At 42.1% G+C, this 18,236-nt stretch overlaps 1 protein-coding gene and 1 non-coding gene across 2 annotated transcripts in view; both read right to left on the bottom strand.

Annotated features, from left to right (window-relative positions):
* Positions 1 to 7, bottom strand: part of TRNAL-CAG (transfer RNA leucine (anticodon CAG)) — an 83-nt gene extending 76 nt beyond the window's left edge. Inside the window, exon 1 of the tRNA in view lies at positions 1 to 7. This exon is cut by the window's left edge and continues 76 nt beyond it. This is a non-coding gene — a tRNA (tRNA-Leu).
* A 943-nt stretch (positions 8 to 950) lies between these two features.
* On the bottom strand, positions 951 to 18,202 carry LOC146445319 (transcription termination factor 2-like). Its single transcript, XM_085071643.1, is given in 23 exon segments — positions 951 to 1,311; positions 2,135 to 2,209; positions 3,199 to 3,281; positions 3,390 to 3,543; positions 4,407 to 4,465; positions 5,069 to 5,239; positions 5,993 to 6,132; positions 6,555 to 6,637; positions 7,346 to 7,437; positions 7,567 to 7,720; positions 8,578 to 8,768; positions 9,760 to 9,865; positions 10,514 to 10,664; positions 11,275 to 11,388; positions 11,700 to 11,781; positions 12,666 to 12,823; positions 13,053 to 13,235; positions 14,084 to 14,210; positions 15,075 to 16,028; positions 16,510 to 16,576; positions 17,700 to 17,786; positions 17,987 to 18,168; positions 18,170 to 18,202. Coding segments are annotated over 23 exon segments (3,591 nt in total). The 3' UTR covers positions 951 to 1,166.
* Positions 18,203 to 18,236: the final 34 nt, after the last annotated feature.

Raw genomic sequence — 18,236 nt, 5'->3', positions numbered from 1 at the left:
TCCTGACTGCTGCGCGCACTTCCCGGCCGGCCCAATTCGGCTCGGCGCACCCGGGAGCTCCCAGCGCACACACGAAATGTGTGTTTGGGGCTCATGAACCCAAGGGGCAGCTCACAAGGGCAGCACAGCACCCCAGCTCCCCTTACAGCCCCCCGGCAGGCTGTAAACTGCCTCATGGACAGACCACCCTGACACAGCGCTTAGCAGCAGGAGCTGCTGCTCTGTCACACTCCCAGTGCCTGCAGGTGAAGGCTCCTCTCAGACCTCTATGAGACCCAAGCTTTTGTGTTGCAGACTTGCTTACACCTGGCATAACATTATTAAGAGATGCAGTTTTGCTCAGTTCTCTAGATAAGAGGTTTGACTTCGGTTTGCACAGTTATTTATTACTCTGTTAAAATAATTTGAATACCAAAACCACAAATTCACATCACTTTGCAGCCAGTTCATGAGATGGCAGCTAGAGGTAGGTGCTAGACCTTCAATTTCAGAATTTCCTCAAAACTAATACTTGGAAGAAAAAAAACCAACAATAATCAGGAACTCAGGCTCTGTTTCATTGAAGCGTAACAGAAATCTACTTCCCTGCTTCAATAAATATTTGAACAGGGTATAAAAATGATTCTTCACTTAAATAGAAAAAGCCCTCCTCAAGAGCAAAGGAGAAAGTAAAATATTATTCTAAGTCCTTCCTTCATTTTTTTACTTAAAATTCTAAAGTTTATATAGTCTTCTTATAACATCATGCTTAATTTTGTTTTCTTCATGCCCACCCAACCTCACCACTCAGCCTCTGAACTGTGCCATCTCATGTTTGTCTCCCTTGTCGTTGTTTCACTTATGCCTGTGCAGCTCCTGTCCTGAAATGGAAAGTTTTCTAACTAGAAGGCATTCATAGAAAACCAAAAAACAAGCACTTTTTTTTTTAAAATAAAACTTATGTGAAAGTATTTTAAAACAATAGCTTAACTTTATTAACCTTTCGATACGTGACCAAGTATCAGTATCGAAACAAATTCTTGAAGTTGATAACTTTCCAGAACAGTTATAAAAACGTAGTTATTTGTTAAAAATAAATGACCACCTTGAAACAGAAATCTTTTGTTGAAGTCTGCACAGTTACTTGTAGGTATAAATTACTTTCTGTTGGGTATTGCAAAAGATAATTAGATGCCAAAGAGAATTTTGAGGTCAGCCAGAGTGAGCTTAGTGAAGGTCTCCCCTTTGCCTGACAGAACCTGCTGGGCAAGACCTTTCTTCCTCTTCTGGAGTTGCAGGATCTTTTCTTCTACTGTTCCTTCACAGACAAACCTAAAAAAAAAAAAAAAAGATAAGAAAAGACAAAATAGAGCCACACCATCTCAAGTGCTACAAAAAGGTCAGTGTTACATAAACACTTCCCTGGTAAATTTCAAAAAATTAATCTTACTTAGAAATTAACAATTAGCCAACTATGTGACTGACAAACTACACCTCTGAACTTTCCAGAAAACAGCTGTCTTCATATCCAGATATTGTAACATTTCAAATATAAATCTGATGCACTTCAGGCCTCAGCTTTGGTCGTCTGAAGAAACAGTAATTCTGTGACAAAACCCTGTAATGATTGCTTGATAATTGATGGCACCTCTTACACCAAAACCATCTTGTACCCGAAGTAGTATTTTAGATTCCAGTCTTTGAATGTGCTGTGCATTTACAATATCTAGGTTAATCTTTCAGTATGTAGTTACAGATGCTTTTTCTGTAAGTCAGCTTTGCCACCTATTGGAACTGCTCTATGTGCTTTTGTTAGTGATACTAGAAAGGTCCAGGCTTAGGGATCACAGTGAAAAATCTCCACTCAATTAAAAGAAATTATTTGGTGCCCAGACTGTTCTCAGGAACAAACAGAACACTTCCACTAACCCACAGGCTGAAAAACAAGAAACCCCTGCCATCAAGACAGCAACATGCCTGCAAGTGCCACACAGAACACATGAAAACGTTTTTCTCTCAGTGCTCAAAACTCAATCCCACTGTTAGACCTTGTGTGTAAGATTTAAGTAGAGAAACCAAGGTCTTGTCTCACTGACTAAAGCCAGACAGTACATGAGCAGCAGCTGCCTCATTTACTGACAAGTAAAATGCTGACCTGTGTATCACAACATCCTTCTGCTGCCCCACACGGTAAATGCGGTCACAGGCCTGGTCCTCAAGAGCAGGATTCCTGCACAGTAAAAAAAAAAAAATAAAAATAGTTGCCTCAATTTCCTGCCTTCAGGGAATCCTGTTTTCTTCCTCTGTAGAATTAAAACTGCTCCCAGGCTACCTCAGATTTACGAGCTTGAAGGCCAGCATTCACCCTGACTGTATTTCCCTTTGCCCTGGGTTAAGTATTCTACAGTTCTGCACTAAGCTTGCTGCACGGCTGAGACCACTGGTCCATGTAGCCCCATGTCTGGCCAACAGCTGGCACTCAGAGAAAGCTGAGTAGCTGGCGGGAAAGAGTGAAACACAAAGGCAAATGCCAGTGAAAGAGGCCTCATTCAGGAACATTTACATAAAAATGGGCCCATTTGACAAAGTTACAAGGAACACTTGTTGGTGTAACTTCCCTACTGTAGAAACATCTCTTTAATGCTACTGCTCAGCAGCTGGTTTTGTATGATGCACATTAGTTTGCTTTTTAAGTTCCCATGAACAACATTTAGTTGAAAAACCCCTGTGATTCTGACTTTGAGACAACACAAATATCAGGAGCTTGTGCACACAGTTTTCATATGTAAAAGCCAAAGGTACTCTTGCTATGCCCAGTTACTGACTATGCTCACCACAATCAATTTGTTTCAAATTGCCTGTAGGCATTCCTGCACCATTTCCATTACTGCAAGAAATTAAAGCAGGGACTGCCAAGTCCCTGGTAGCCTTCTGGGATACAGAGCTGCATACCTACTGCTTTGGATTGCTGTTTTACCCCTCTGTTTTCTTGTCCCTGCAGAACTGTATTTCATGGCAGTGAGCACTGGATTGACAAATCAGTGTCTTGGATGAAGGTTGTAGTAAAAACACTTCTCCACAACTAACCACTAGCCCTTACTCTAAACTAAAGACTTCCCTCTTAACCCACTTGCATCAGATACCACAATACGTGCAGTGAGAAAGCAAGAAGCATGCCCTGCATGTTCTCTGCAAGATGGAATTTGTATTTCCCTTTACCAGTGCATGTCAAGGAGAAAGAGATGGTTTCCTCCAGTCAAGTTCAGACCAACACCTCCAGCCAGCAACGAGACCAACATCACCTTCAAAAGGCAAAAGAGAGGTAAGGAGCCTGTTTACCATCATGAAGTCAGACATCACAGCTGCTCACAGCAACTCTAGGGACTGCTTCCCTGCCAATGAGTGCATACCTGAGGCCCTTTGGGATTGTTATTGAACTCTTCTACCACATCCATCCTCTGTTTGGGATTGACAGAGCCATCCACCGTGGCGTACTTCAGCCCCAGGCGCTGCAGGTGCACAGCCACAACTTTGAGCATGCTGGTCCACTGAGAGACAACCACACTGCAGAGAGAACAGGGAGTTCACAACAAGCTCTCTGTGTGCTGGAACAGTTTGGTCATTGCAGCGTCTCACCCGAGGAGCTACAACAATTCAGGCACTCTTCCCCCCTGCAAACTGAAGCTGAGCCCCTTCCCAATTCAGGAATAGAGGCACCTGTAGGTGTAGTGGTAGAACCAGGTGTGGAAGGGTAATTCTCAATAAACTTCACATAAATTAAGTCTGTAACTTTCACCTCTATTTCTGGATTTTACATTTCCACCTCCCATCCACAAATCTGAGTCACAATGCTGAGCTTTTTCTGCAAGACACAAAAATAGCAACACCAAACTTGGATTCTCCATAGCCTCTCATTCCCCAATTTCTTGGACTATACAGTTTGAGGCAGTAATTTGTTTGATAGTTTCTTGGAACGGAACAAAAGCAGTGTTGGTGCTCCCATTCTTATGATGGGAGTGCTTTTTGAAAACGACTGGAAAAAAAACTTTTTACAAGTCCTTTGATCAATGCATTCCTTTAACAGGCTCAGTTTTAATCTCTACTTTATTCCTCCACTTTTTTGGGGTTGCAGGGTGGGTAAATATTTCTCATCACAATCAAGTTATTCCCAATTCTGTTTCTGGAGAATACTCCTTCTGGGCCTCACACATGTTCCCTTATGTTTACACTTACCTGTACCTTTAACTCTGCTCTTTTGTCTTAGCCTTTTTTTTTCTTAACACCTGTGTTCAACTACTGCAGTACTGTCACCATTTTACCATACCATGAGTTTTGTATTCAAGTATTTTAAACTATTTCTGCTGTTGTCAAGAAACAGTATGCTTCTCTCAATCACTATGACTAAAGAAAAGGATATAATTGCTAACCTTTTCTGAGGCTCTGAGTGACTCTGAATAGTTTTCAATTCAGCCAAGAGTTGAGCTATCTGCAGGAAAAAAAATAAAAAAACATTAGTCTGCTTGCTCTCATAATCCAGCTCATGCTTCAGTAGTCTTTATTAAAATAGAAAGTGATCAAAATAGCTTTTCAACTGGAATTTCTTCTGTGCTTAAAGAGATTTTAACATTGGCAAGAACACCACAGAAAACAGGGTCAGGAAATCAGATCATACAAGCCTGTCTTACAGATTCTAACCTTCCTGTGAGAAGTTATTGCAACCTCTCCTCTTGTCACCCCTTTTTTCTAGCTCTTCACAAGCACCATGGTCTCACATGCAAGCTTTTCTTCTTCTGTAAAACCTTCTTCACTGTTTTCTGAACTTCTGTGAAACCACTGTTTAAGATTTTCACTGACAGTTTTCCAGCAGTCACATTCTCACAGCTTATTCAGAAATACCCCTCAACACCTGAGAAGTTGGAGCCTTCCCAGAAGGGGTTCAGGAGGCTATCAACCTGCTCATCTGATCTCATCTACATTGACCACTTAGCCTGATCTGCAATTACCACAGTGTGACAATTCATGAGTCATTTAAGAGGCAAACTGAAATCTGAGCTTGTCAAGGAAGGTAAGAAAGCCACAACCAGAATACCTTGGTGCTCTCCCTGGTGACTTCAAAGATATCTGTTTGAAAAGCTGTGCCATTGAGGTAGACTGTTGATTTGGAATCAGGAGTTTGGAGCTCAGACAGTGTCAAAGCACCAAGCTGTTCCTCAATGGAGAGTGCAAGGCCTTCACTGTTCAAGTTAACTTGATCCAGAGCCTGTGGGAAGAAAGCAATGTAATAAGGAATCAGAGTCAAGCCTGAAATCAAATTCAGTACTGATCCAGACAGCACAATGTCTGCTGAGGACAGTAGGTTTGAAGGATGCTATGCAAGGAAGACAGAACAATTAAGACACACTACTGCATCACACAACAGTCCCTTTGGACCTTTATTCTGCCCCCAAAGGGGCAGTGTATGGAAAGCATGTGAGCCTAGCCATTTCCTGTGGTCGTTCTCTCAGACCTGCCCCTTACAGCATTTAACAACTGCAGGATTAAAGGTGTTAGAAGATAAATTTCTGCCTGTGCCCTTAACAGCTGAGCTTATTCTACAGCTGTTTCATAGGACAGAGCCAAGAACTCCTGAAAGATTAGTCTGCTTCATGCAAGGCAACCTCAAAGCACTTACAGAGCTCTCCACACAACCCCTTGAGACAGGCTACAGTTGCGCACTTTTCAAGGCTAGGTAAAGATTAAGACTTCTTTACCATTAAAATTCTAGTTGCCTTTATATCTGAATAAAGGTATTTCCAGAGACACAGGTGCCCATGTAAGTCATGCTGGGGACCTCTTCAGTAGAAGGTAAGCCCATCTAAAACATCTTGGACTTTAAAAGAGAGTCCTAAAATTGACTCAGTTCATACTCGCACAGCTAAGAGAAGCAAAGGTGTTACCAAGTCTGTTAACATACATAAACACTTTAAAAGTCCCCACAAAACCCCTCATACCACTACAATACAAGTGCTATTACCACTTTCAGTAAGGAGAGATGGCAGCAGCACTGACGGAGCCTCAAGAGCATGGACAAGACATGGACAGTACTTGAGACCTGGGAGGCACTTTGTGAGTCTGTTAGAAATTCCTTTTGACTGACTCCAAACTCTCGTGCAACTGTCAAGAAAGGAAAACAAAACATCAAGCACTGCCCATCCACCTCCAGGAAAAGGTTCATGAATAAGAGTCAAGAATCAACAGGCAAGAAAATACCTGATTTAACAGAGAAACTCATCAACCCCCACTTTAATTAAAGAAGAAAAAAAAAGGCAGTAAGAGTATCATATACGATACACTAATAGACATCTATTCTCTAAGCAATTAGACCTTTATTTCAAAGGAAATTTTAGTCCCAGAAGGGTTAAGAGATTTTCCCAGAGCCACAACAATGAGAACACACTTTTAGAATACTAAGATATGATTATTTGTATTATCAGGGGGACATTTTCCAAAGAATTTCTAAGTCCTGACACCACAGCTTAGACTGTGCACTTAAGAGGCACTTCTGAAAATGTCTCCAGGGGAGGGTGTGCTCAAACCTTTCTCAAAGGGGTTATCACCATCATACTCTCTGCCTTCATTTTTCTGCTCTTGTCTCTTTAGGTAGGATTGTAGTGTTGACCTGGAAAAACAAGACAAAGACACTGGGATTTAGAGCAAGTAAAAAAGGCAAGAGGGACCTGAGCTTAGCAAGCTGGTGATGCATTAAGGCAAGGAAGGTTTCATTAATCAGTCACAAAATGATCACAAAATAAACCCCAGTTTTGTTTGAGTATGATCAAAACCAAGATCCATTTTGGAAATCACAAGAGGAAGCAAATCGGCTTTTTGAGTATGGAACACCTTTAAATGTATATTTAAAAGGAAGGAGAACTCTACAGTGACACTGTTGAAAGAGCCTAGGAGAACACAAAGAGATGCTGGCTTGCATTACAGCCATATGGAGAGGCCAGCACAATTTCCAACTCTGCAAGTATCACAGAGCAAAGATGATCATTCTCTGCTTTACAGGTGCTCACACATCATCATTTAAGAACTACTGTTGCAATTCCATATCTTTGGAGCCTTGAAATCAGTGAGATTAAGTGTAAGGCTAGAATACAAAGCTCATACCAGGCATGAATATATGGGAGAAAAAGAAATTAATCATTTTTGCCTACTACCAGAACAAGCAATGTATTTTCAAACACACTTGACAGAAGTCAGAAGGGGAAAAAATTAGCAGGAGTTTGTTCAAAAGCTCTTCTCATCTGAAGCGAATGTCTCTTCCGATTTCCATATCAATAAGAAATAAACCCACAAAATACCATATCTCTGCCCATGTTCATACCTGGATCTTGCAAAGAGCACATTGTACACAGACTGCTCCTCTGCTGATAGTTTTAACTGATGCAACTGCATGCTACGCTGGGGCAGAGATACCTGAAGTAAAAATCCACAGGATCAGATATATAAAGAGCAAAAATCTCATAGAGCATCACAAAACCAGTACAAACTGCTGCAAGGAAGACAATGGAATGATGGTATAGTTGTGGAGGGTGAAGTTCTTACCAAGGGCTTGCCAGCTGAATCCAGCTGGTCCTTAGTTCTCTGCAATAAAAGGCTCCTGGTTAGGAGGCTTAGCCTCTCTCCTCCCTTCTTTGTGTTGTTATCTACCTGGTACTTCCACACCTTGTATTCATCAAAAGGAGAGCAACGTAGAAACCTATGACAGGGAGGAAGGAGACTTCATACCAAGGGAAAAAGAGTTCTTCAATTACTCTGGAGTGACCAGAACCAAATTCCTTGCTATTCCTTGCTACCAAAACAAACCATTTCCAAATGCCACAACTGCATCACCAAGGAGCAGTAAAACACTTCCAGTGTGATGGTGGTGATAACTTGTTTGCTCAGATATCTTACCATCACTAATACTGCAAGCACCTCTTTCTGATTCTGTAACCATCACTTCCTCTCAACCCATTATGTTTCAAGCATCACCAGCAAACAAAGGACATCAAGATGCAGAAATACTTGCCAAAAAGCATATTCATTTGTTACTTCAAAATACCAAACTTCTTACTTGACAGTTAATTTCAATTATCCAAAATTAATTTCAAATGCAAATTCTCTCTGGTTCTCTAACACCACTTTTAATCCTTCCCCCCTCAACAATAAGGAGCACATGTTTGTCATTGTTCAGAGAAGTCAAAGTTTTCACCCTTTCCTTCAATGCCCTTGCAGCACAACACTCCAAGAAGGTCCTCCCAGGCTGCCCTGGTAGCAACAAGATTAACTCATAAAACTTCTGTTCATTAAAACTGGGTTTGAGCATATTCATCCTGAAGACACAGGAGATCCAAAGTAATTTCCCCTTTGTCCTCCAGGGAGGCACAACAGTAGACATATGGTCAGCCTTGTGCAATGCCTCAACCACAGCCTTTGCAATCCAGAGCCCAAAGTGTTAACAGAACTAATCTCACTACTCCATGTATCTTAGAGACAACTCAGAAACAACTTCAGCACTTCATCAAAGAAGAAGGACTGGATCCCTGTCCATGTGGTCACGTGCAGCCAGCTCACCTCAGGAGAGAGTACATGTCCAGCAAGTTGTTCTGGATTGGCGTCCCAGTGACAGCCCATCTGGCACTGGCTCTCAGTTTGCACACAGCTATAGAGGTTTGAACCCTTGGGTTTTTGATATTGTGAGCTTCATCCAATATAATTCGAGCCCAAGCTACCCTGAGCAGCGGGGAACAGGGAGATGGCCCACTCTGAAAGAAAAAGCAGATTGTAATCCAGAGCAAAACCTTGCTAGGCTCTCCAAGGAGCCACAAGCAAACACATTTTTCCAGCAAGAAGCCTTTTCCTGATGTTAGTCAGCAGCAATTGTGCTCTTACTGTCATGTAAGAAATGGTATCCAAAAGTCATCACTTTAAAGCTTCCATAACAAATAAGCTGAAAATTGTAACATATTTGCCTGATCTTAATAACAGTTTCTAGTATTTTGCTCATATTCTGGCTATTAACATTTTATTATATAATGTTTTTGCTTCAAGAGGCATTTCATATCAATGAAATTTTGCTATCCTGAGATCAAGGATGATCTCTCAAAAATTTTACAGATGCCACCTACAAGTTTTAGGAAATTCCAAGTCCTGTTTTCTTCAGGAGCTACATCTAGAGCTGTGCACAGGAGACAGCAATATCCACACCAGCATGGGACTTCCTCTACACTGTGTAGTCATTCCAGTCAGCGCTCAGCAATCACTTCATTATTATCACAGCCCAGCAAGCACACTGCTGTTTCTTCAAGGCAGCATGGAAGCTCCCTTAGCCTCAGTTCAGACTAACTCAGAACCCAAGAACAAGAGGTTTCTGGTAGTTTAAAGCTACATTAGTGCTTCAAGCAACAAAGAACATCAAATGGGAGATTCTACTGCTCCTTCACCTGAAAAGGAGAATGAGATTCCACATTGCGGTCTTAATATATCTGTTCTGTAGATTTAAAGAATATGCTACATTGAATACAGTTGAAATGTCTTAAAAAGTAATTTTGTGAATATATCTGCTCTTGCTGCACTTCACAGCTCTTTCTCTCATCACTTTGCTTTAAAAAAAATAATCAACAGGAGCATATGAAAAAAGTAATTCAAGCTGCTGCTCACTGTAGCACATTTAAGGTGCTACTTGAAACAACAATGGTTTGCAACTCCTCAAAACAAAACCTTATGCAATTCCCTATTGACATTATGGCTTCTCACCCCCACATCATGGTCCTGAGCAGGAAATTCCCCCTCCTCTTTGCTCGTGGGAACCTCCTTGGAGAGAAGGCTGTAGGTTGTGACAACAACATCATATCCAGAAAGCCTGCATAAAGGGAAAGCAGTAATCAGGAGCAAGAACAAATAAGGAATTAATTTTGCAAGACAGACAAAATGCATGTTGAAGAATGCATTTAAGAATAAGACAGCTCTACAGTAGCTGAAATGCTGAGTTTTACAGAAAACTGAGCTTCATGGAAGTCAAACAGGAAAGACGCATCACACCCTTTTGGATACTGGAAATAGACACAGCAAGCTCAAGATGACAGTAAAAGACCATTGTTCAGAATGCACACCACATGGCATGAACCCTACTTGCAACCTGGCACCCAGAAATAGTGCTCAGCATGGCCTGAAAAGGTGTAGAAAATTGTCTGATCTACACATAGAGCTGAAAAAAAATTACAGCTACAAAGGACAAGCATGGAAGAAACTGCCACTGATGATCTCTGCAAGAAAGAGATATTTTAGAGAATATACACCTTTTTTACTATCAGAAGCAGCAACAGCCTCCACCAGAACTGCTGAGCACACCTTGACAGCACATTTCAGCCTGGCTTTCTGGATCTTCCACATTTCAATACTTCACGCTCTTCCACCATTCTAGAGCCATTGAATTTCAACTTTGATAAACACAATTTCTTGCTACATAATGTTTTGCTTTTCTTGGTCATATGGATGGTTTAGCACTTACACCTCTGCATGCTTATCTCGATTTGGCCCATGGTACAAACAGACCCTCAGTTTGCCGAAGGCCACGTGCCTCTCAATCTCCTTCTTCCAGTGATGGATCAAGGATGCAGGACAGATGACCAGAGTGCTGTGGGAAGGGACAACAGTGGAGTCTGAAAGAAAATATTGCACATATGTTTCAATGTCATCACATTAGACCAGAACAAAGACAGAATTTTTGGAGATTCACAATTAAAAAGAGTGTCCAACCAGTTCCATAAGGATACAGACAGCACAGATTGTTGACACAGAAGAAATACCCTTTAAAAAAGCACTAACATAACTAATGTCTAGGGACAAGTTAAAAGTAATCTTTGGGAGAGAGTCAGAAAGAAAAAAGATCAGTCACAAGGAGGTGAGTAGTAACTATTTTAAGTCCTTATGAAAACTGCATATGATTAAAAAACTGTGAAACTTTTTTCAAACGCAGCATATGCTGGCTTTAACTATTTCAGGAGAACAGTAAAAAAAAAAAAGCCAAACAATGTGAAGTAATGAGCTGGGAAATCATACACATCCAATGGAAGACCAAGTGACACTGATGAGGAGAGAGGCCATGCAAGGAAGCACAATAAAATTAAACCAAATGAAAGTTTCCTGCAGAAGGAATGTGAGCACAGATACAGTGTGTTGTTCTACAACCCATCAACCTATAATGCTTTAGGCATTTCAAATGGCACTTCATCATAATGTATGTGATGTACAATGGAAACAATTCTATACCATTTTTGGATAGCCATATTTCTAATGTCTCCTTTCTCTTCTCTGTCTTCAGCTGCTTCTGGGCCAGAATGAGAGCAATCATTGTTAGAGTCTTCCCCAAGCCCATGTCATCCGCTGCAGAAAGACACACAGGAGTTATCACCTACAGAAATGAGTCCTCTTGGGCTAATCTTAGATCTACACTGAGGTAAATACTACAACAGCAGGTGCCCTGGGGAATCCAGAAAATTAAAAATACACAGATGAAAATTTTCAGGGTATGATTTGGTAATGGGTTAATACCTGTAGTTGGTAATAGGGCACAGAAAACAAGCCCTTTCCACATGCCTACAAAATAACTAGTTATTGGCCCCCAAGTAAGTTACATGCAAAACTGCTGCCGTAGATCTGCCCTACAAAATCCACTTTCCCATTCTGTTACTCACCCAGAATTCCTCCACATGGCCTCTGACTCTCTCTCCAGAGGAGCCATGCAAGTGCCTGTTTCTGGTGCTGCAACAGTGGAACCTGAGGTGGTGAGACAGAGGATTTGAAAGAAACACCTTGCAAAATTTAGACACTTCTGCTTCCTGTACCAATTATCCTGTTCAACTGTTCTACTACAATCCTACTAAAAGGAGTTTACCTACCTGTTCTTTTTCCACATGGACTGAGATACCCAAGGTAAGCAACTCCTGAAGACAGGAGGTCAGCAGTACCATAGATGGATCTTCCCAATGCTTCACACACAAACCAGCCTAGTGCCCCACAGTGCTCTCATAGAGCAGATAAAGAGGCTTGTTCAGCTGGAAAATCCACCCCAGACTACCCTGCTTACAACAGCTACCATTGTCACAGAAAGGGATTGAGAACATTTCCCCTTTTCTCACCAAGTCTAAGATTCTTACAGCAGGAAGACAGACCATATATTACCATCACAGCACATTCAATGGCTTTCCCCACCACTGAAAAAGTCCCAAGATGATGTGACAAGTGACACAACATATATGCATCTACACACCATCCTGTAGAGGCATGTGCCTTCCAATACCTTGCATATAACCTCCAATATGAGGTTATATCACCTCACAGATAAAGAGCTGCACTTGGCAGACCAGAACTAACTACTCTGGAGTCCATTGCATTGCATGAACTCAATCACCTGCAACACCTTTTTGAAAGATTATTTCTTACAGCTCACCAGGAAAAATGAACAATGAGGTTCTGAGCCTGTTCCTCACACCTCTGTTCTGCCAGTCATGTACAAACAATATGGGTGGAATGTAATTAGAGTATCTCCTTCCAGCAGGATGCAAAGTATGTCAAAGTGGAAAGGAAGGAATGCTCTAGGGTACCACTCAGAGGTTATGATTCATTCATCAGCATGACAGCTTCCATCCTTGCCAACCCACCTTCAGTCCAGAGGGATCTTCAGCTGCTGTCTCCTCTGTTGGACAGGATTCTAGAGATTTGTGAAGATGATTAATAGCTTCAAATGTGGCACTGTGTACAGCCCTGATTCGGTCTTCTGTCATTCTTCCCCCATACAGATTCTGCATACCAACGTTCACTGCAAAGATATAGTACCAGAGATGTGTTTACAAAGCTAACCTCCTCAAACAGATCTTTCACCTCAAAGATTGACTTCAGTGGCTACAGGTGCCTGGGGGACAGTATGAAGCTCACAGTAACAAAAAATGTTTAGCACTCTCACACATACTCTCCCACAAGTTGCAGAATTATTTCAGAAATGGTACTCAACAGTGTTCTCTTTACTGACAAAGTCTTTCTAGACTTACTTCCAAAACTTTGGCCACTGGAACCCAAACTAACAGCAGCTGAGGGGTGACTTTGTGAGCCTGCAGAGGCCTTTGCTGTAGGATCCTGGAGCGGGAGTGGTGTTATCAACTTCGTTCCACCTGGCCTGCCAAATGGATTAGACAAAGATTCTTCACGGCAGCTGCTGCTTGTGCTATCTTGCCCTTAAGGAGAAAGGAATCACAGGCTGAAAAGGTTGCACAGTGAACCTCAGAGCCTTGCTCTACAGCCCAGGGAAGAGCCTTCATTTTGCGCAATAGTCTGCTTGCAAAATGCTATTGAGTGGTGACACCAGTTTAATAGCAGGTTACACATCACCTGAGCCACCACAACTACCAACATGTGCTCTTGGCCTGCTGCTGTGACAGGCAGTGAGTTCAGCTCCAGCCTCAACGTGTGGTTTACAGCAGCACAGTGAACTCTGCAACTCTGATCAGAGCAGTGCAAACAAGGTGAGTTTTGCACACTATTTCCAGATGATTTATTCATTTTGAAGACATCTCTCTTGTCAGTATTTTGAACACAAAAACTGTCGAAACATCCAAGAACAAATGGGCCGAGAACTGGTGAGCCTTTCTCTCTCAGGAATGGCACACTGGAAGCTGCCCATTTTGAATCTGGTAAGTGGAACAGTCAGTCAGAACAACATGCATGAACAGCACAGATCCATAATGCAATGGAGGGAATTAACACTTCATTGGCATTTCTCATAGAGATCCCTGTCTCAATCACATAGCCAAAGCTGGAAACCAAACCAGCCCTGGATTCTAATCATGGGAGGAAACTCCCTTGGGAAGCCACACTTGAGAGGAAACATTTAAGTTGTTCCATTCATCTGCTGCCAGACACACATTTTGCAATTAACACTTTCCATCTTCACTAAATTTCAACACACAAACTTTATATAGACCACAGGCCATAAGTTTATGCTGTATTTGCTCCATATTAACAACTACTTTAAGATAAACTGTTTTGTAAACCTCTGGAGAAAAAAAAAAAAACCAAAGCCTACCTTTTTCACTAGTATCTGCTGTTGAAATGTTAAGAGCACTGAGTGCAGCTTCCAAATCCTGCACTTGCTTTAATAACCGTTCCCCTTTATCTGGCAGCAACTGAATGTTCACTGTAGCCAATGTACTCTGCAAAACAAGACAAAAACCAAAACCTGAGTGTGGTTACCAACTTCTCTCCCAACACAGACCAATAAGGTCAGAAGTCTAAAAAGAGCTTATCTTATCCCATTTTAATTTCTATTTTGATACTGTTCTCCAACAGCTTTCAAGTGCCATTTAGTGCAATTAAATAGTCTTTTAGCAGAAAATAAACTAACCATTAGCGCTCTTTAGCAAAGATGGAAGGACACAGGATCTCCTTTTTTAGGAAACAGGTAGTCAAGTGACTTGGACTATCTTAACATCTCTCAAAGCACCCAACATTTAACCTACTTGCATCTTTCTTTCTACACTTGCACAAACAACAGTTCTGACTTTATTTCAAGGTTCTGTTCTGAACTCTAGGCAAATGAGAGCTCGTAATAAAAATCGTAGAACATAGTGATTGGCAATTATTAAAAAAAAAAAAAAGCAAACAGGCAGGTAGTTTACTTCACCCTAGTGTGAGCTTTCAAAGCTAGATCATTCCTACTGCACAAGGCCAAGAGATGCTACCAGAAACAGCCATGTTATTTGCAAAGGTTAAGCTGGCTGTGCACTATTAGATCTTATGCAAATTACTTTCAGGGTAAAAGACAAGACACAACCTCAGCTGGGTCAAAACTGAGCATCCCCAAATGCAGAGGGTTATATTACCTTTGTGGTAATTGTTTTGTATCAATACAACCAGTCAGTTCAAAGGTTGAATTCCCTCCCATGCCACATCTTCCTAAACCATACTTTGAGTTTCTGCTGCATGGAGATACCACATTCTGATGCCTGTCACGAGTAAGAGAAGTCACCCTGACAACAGAAAAATAAATCCCCCAAATAATAGGTGCAATAAATGACCTTTTTCTGTTTCAGCTGGACTACAAGATGGTTATGAAGCACTTTAGGGTCCTGGGGTGCTTCCATGTGATGTGATGCTGCTGCTCCAGGCAAAGATGTCTTCTGCACACTCTTGCCTGATTTTCCTGAAGGAATCTCAACTGATTTCTCAGGTTTACTTTTATCTGATGAGGAACAAACATATTGTACTTCATCAGTGCCACTGCCAGAGGCTTCACCAGCAGGCTGTGGCAGTCCTGACCTGATTTGTGTCTTGGGCAGCTCTGCCTCTGCACCTCCCCTCAGGGCAGGATACTGCGATGCCTGTGCTCCTGCTGGGCAAATAGCATCTTCTTTAGACATCCCTTTCATGTCACCATTCTTCTGACCAGTGCAATCTTTCTCTCTTGTTTCTTTAAGCCCACAACTTTTTAAGCTTTTTTCCCCAAGTTGCTCCTGTGCTGGAGGCTTGATATTTGTGCCTTGCTTTCCAAGATTTAGCGGCAAGAGTTTTGATCTTGCGCCTGGCTCCTTGTCCACACATTCAGAAGCCTTCTTGGATTCCTTGCCACTGCAATCATACTTCTCTTCCTCTGAAAGTGTATTTTTCCCTTTCCTGGTCTCAGAAAGGCCAAGTTTAGATTCAGATACTGTAGTCTCCTGAAGTTCTGGATCACTTTTACTTCCTGTGGATGGTTTCTTTTTAGTTTTGAGCCCTTCTAGAGGTTCTTTGTCTGTGGAGGAATCAGAGGTGGATTTCTTTTCCTTATGTGATGCCAGCACACTCTCGTTCTCTGCTTTAACTCCTTTTGCTTTACTTTCCTCTCCGTTTCCTTGTGTCATTTGTTTCCAGGATGATGGTGCACAATTCTTGTCCAGCACTTTGAATGGATTTCTTTGGCTAGTGGGATTGCAGAGAGGTGCTGTGCTGGACTGGGATTCTAAGGCTTTTGATGCTTTGGTAGCTTTTGGATCCTGCAATATATACAAGAGAGTAAATGCTAACCTACAAATAATTAAAGCCTGTTAGCTACACACACAACCTGATCACGTCAAGCAAGACTTCATTCTCTACCAAGATCATCCTTCCTATAATTTTAACAGAATCAGGATAAACATTCTGTAAGAAATCCAAAACAAAACTGCTGGTTTTCTGCTTTCTTTGCCATTCTCATTGTTTTTTGGGGGATCAAGTCCCAACAGCACAATCTCTAGGAAGAGGACAGCCATGAACCAAATCCAAGTTTCTTCTAAGACTGGAGAACAGTGAGCACTTCACACAGCTTAGAAGAAAATGAACTATCATCTAGAGGACAGCAGGCTGATACACATTTCAGCTGGAAAACATAAAATCTCCCACTAAGCAGTTTCAGAGGCAATTACTGTATATGGAATGAAAAGTCATCCTGCAATAAGGTGATACTACAAATACTAAATACAAATGAAACACTCATACCTGCCATGGGATGCTTCCACACCATTTCTTCCCATTTGATTTACTTTTAAGGCACCGGTAAAACAACCTACCAACGATTAAAACAAGATTTCAACCCCAGGAACCGGTAAAAAAGCTCTAAGCATTCTTTAAAAAGTACTTTGCACCAAAAACCATCACAGACAAGTTCTCTTAATCTGTACTTACATTCAGACCTTTGCATAACAAAAAGTCACGAACACTGGCAACAGGAGTTTTTACAGGAGTATTGTTCTCTGGATAAAGATTCTGAGGGTTTAGGTTTAGTTTCATGGTTTGGTGTTCTTTTAAATTTTAGCAATAAAGAGTAACTGCTCAGGCAAAAACATTGTCTCTGTTTAGACCCTTAGAAGCATCTTATGGTTTCAAGGTGGGAGGAAATAGCTCTTCTTTTAGTTACACTGCATAGGACACCTCATCTTTACAGCAGCTCCGGAGCAGAAATACTTTGGATGTTATTTCTTTTTTAAACTAGCAGCCAACCAGGACTGCTGCAAGAACATCATCAGAATTAATACTGGTGAATTTGATGCTGAGTTTGGATCAATGCAACCACAGAACCATATTCAATTCTGTTAAAAACAAACATTATCTGATGACCCAGATTTATGCTATTGGATATGACTACTATAAAAGTGACAAGCATTTAGAAACAGGGTAAGTGAAAGCCTCAGGGTTCGATGACCCTCTTCAATTTTAGAAGGAAACTACAAGTCAGCCACCATCAAACAAATTCAAAAGTTTCAACCTGTACAACCAACCCCTGTTTCCACTTTGAAAGACTGGCAGTTCAACTCTCTCACTTATCCATAAATAATAAAAAGAGCTAAGATCCTTCTAATCCCAAGAATAACTATCTTTAAGAGGCAGCATCCTACAAAGTAAGCCTTCAAATATGCCATAAAAATGAGACACTCTAATAACAGCCCTTCATTCTCTGCAGGACACTAGTACAGCTTAGGTGGATGTTAAATCCTCATTTCAGAAAAACCACTAAATCACAGGATTCAAGTTTTCTGACCTGGAACTGCAAAAACTAAAGCACCATTAGTCAGAAGCAGTTTGAGCAGATTATTTTAAGCACCAGGCATAGGATAAAGAAGGAAGAAGGAGCACAGGTTTTACCAGTTTTACAGCAGACATCCTGTTTTTAAAACAGTTGAAGAACTCACTGGTATTCATCTGTGTCCGGCTGCGGAACCAGGACTTGCAGCTCCACCACGCAGCCCTCGTGGATCAAGCAGTGGGAAGCAGGAACACTGCAAGGAGAAAAGCAGAAGAATACAGACAAGACGAGCCGCCCAGGAAACTGCCACGGCAAAGCGATCACTCGCGACAAAACAAAGGCTACGTAAGCAAACGAGGAAAAGAAGCTTGCGGCCGGTGCCGCAGCAGCGCCCTTCCCTCAGGACAGCCGGGTGTCCCCTGTCCCCTCAGCCTCCCGCCCCCCTGCACCTACGGCGCCGGCAGGACGAAGCCGCAGGCAGCGGGGCCGTGCGTGCCGCACACGTAGAAGCTCTTCCCTTTGTTGGGGCCATCGCGGACGCCGGTTTTGAGGAAGCAGAGGGACCCTGCGGAGCGGAGAAGAGCGGCGGCGGTGAGGCCGGGATCCCCGCGCACCCCGCCGCGCCCCGGGCCGCTGCTCACCGTGCTCGGCGCACCGCACTGCCTCCATGGCCGCGCCGCGCCGCGCCGCCCTGCCCTTCGAA

The sequence above is a fragment of the Lichenostomus cassidix genome, chromosome 1 (genome assembly GCF_008360975.1).
Source record: "Lichenostomus cassidix isolate B80296 chromosome 1, HeHo_3.0, whole genome shotgun sequence".
Taxonomy (NCBI): domain Eukaryota; kingdom Metazoa; phylum Chordata; class Aves; order Passeriformes; family Meliphagidae; genus Lichenostomus; species Lichenostomus cassidix.
The sequence above is the reverse complement of the archived record's forward strand: the minus strand, read 5'-3'. Positions and strand labels throughout refer to the sequence as shown.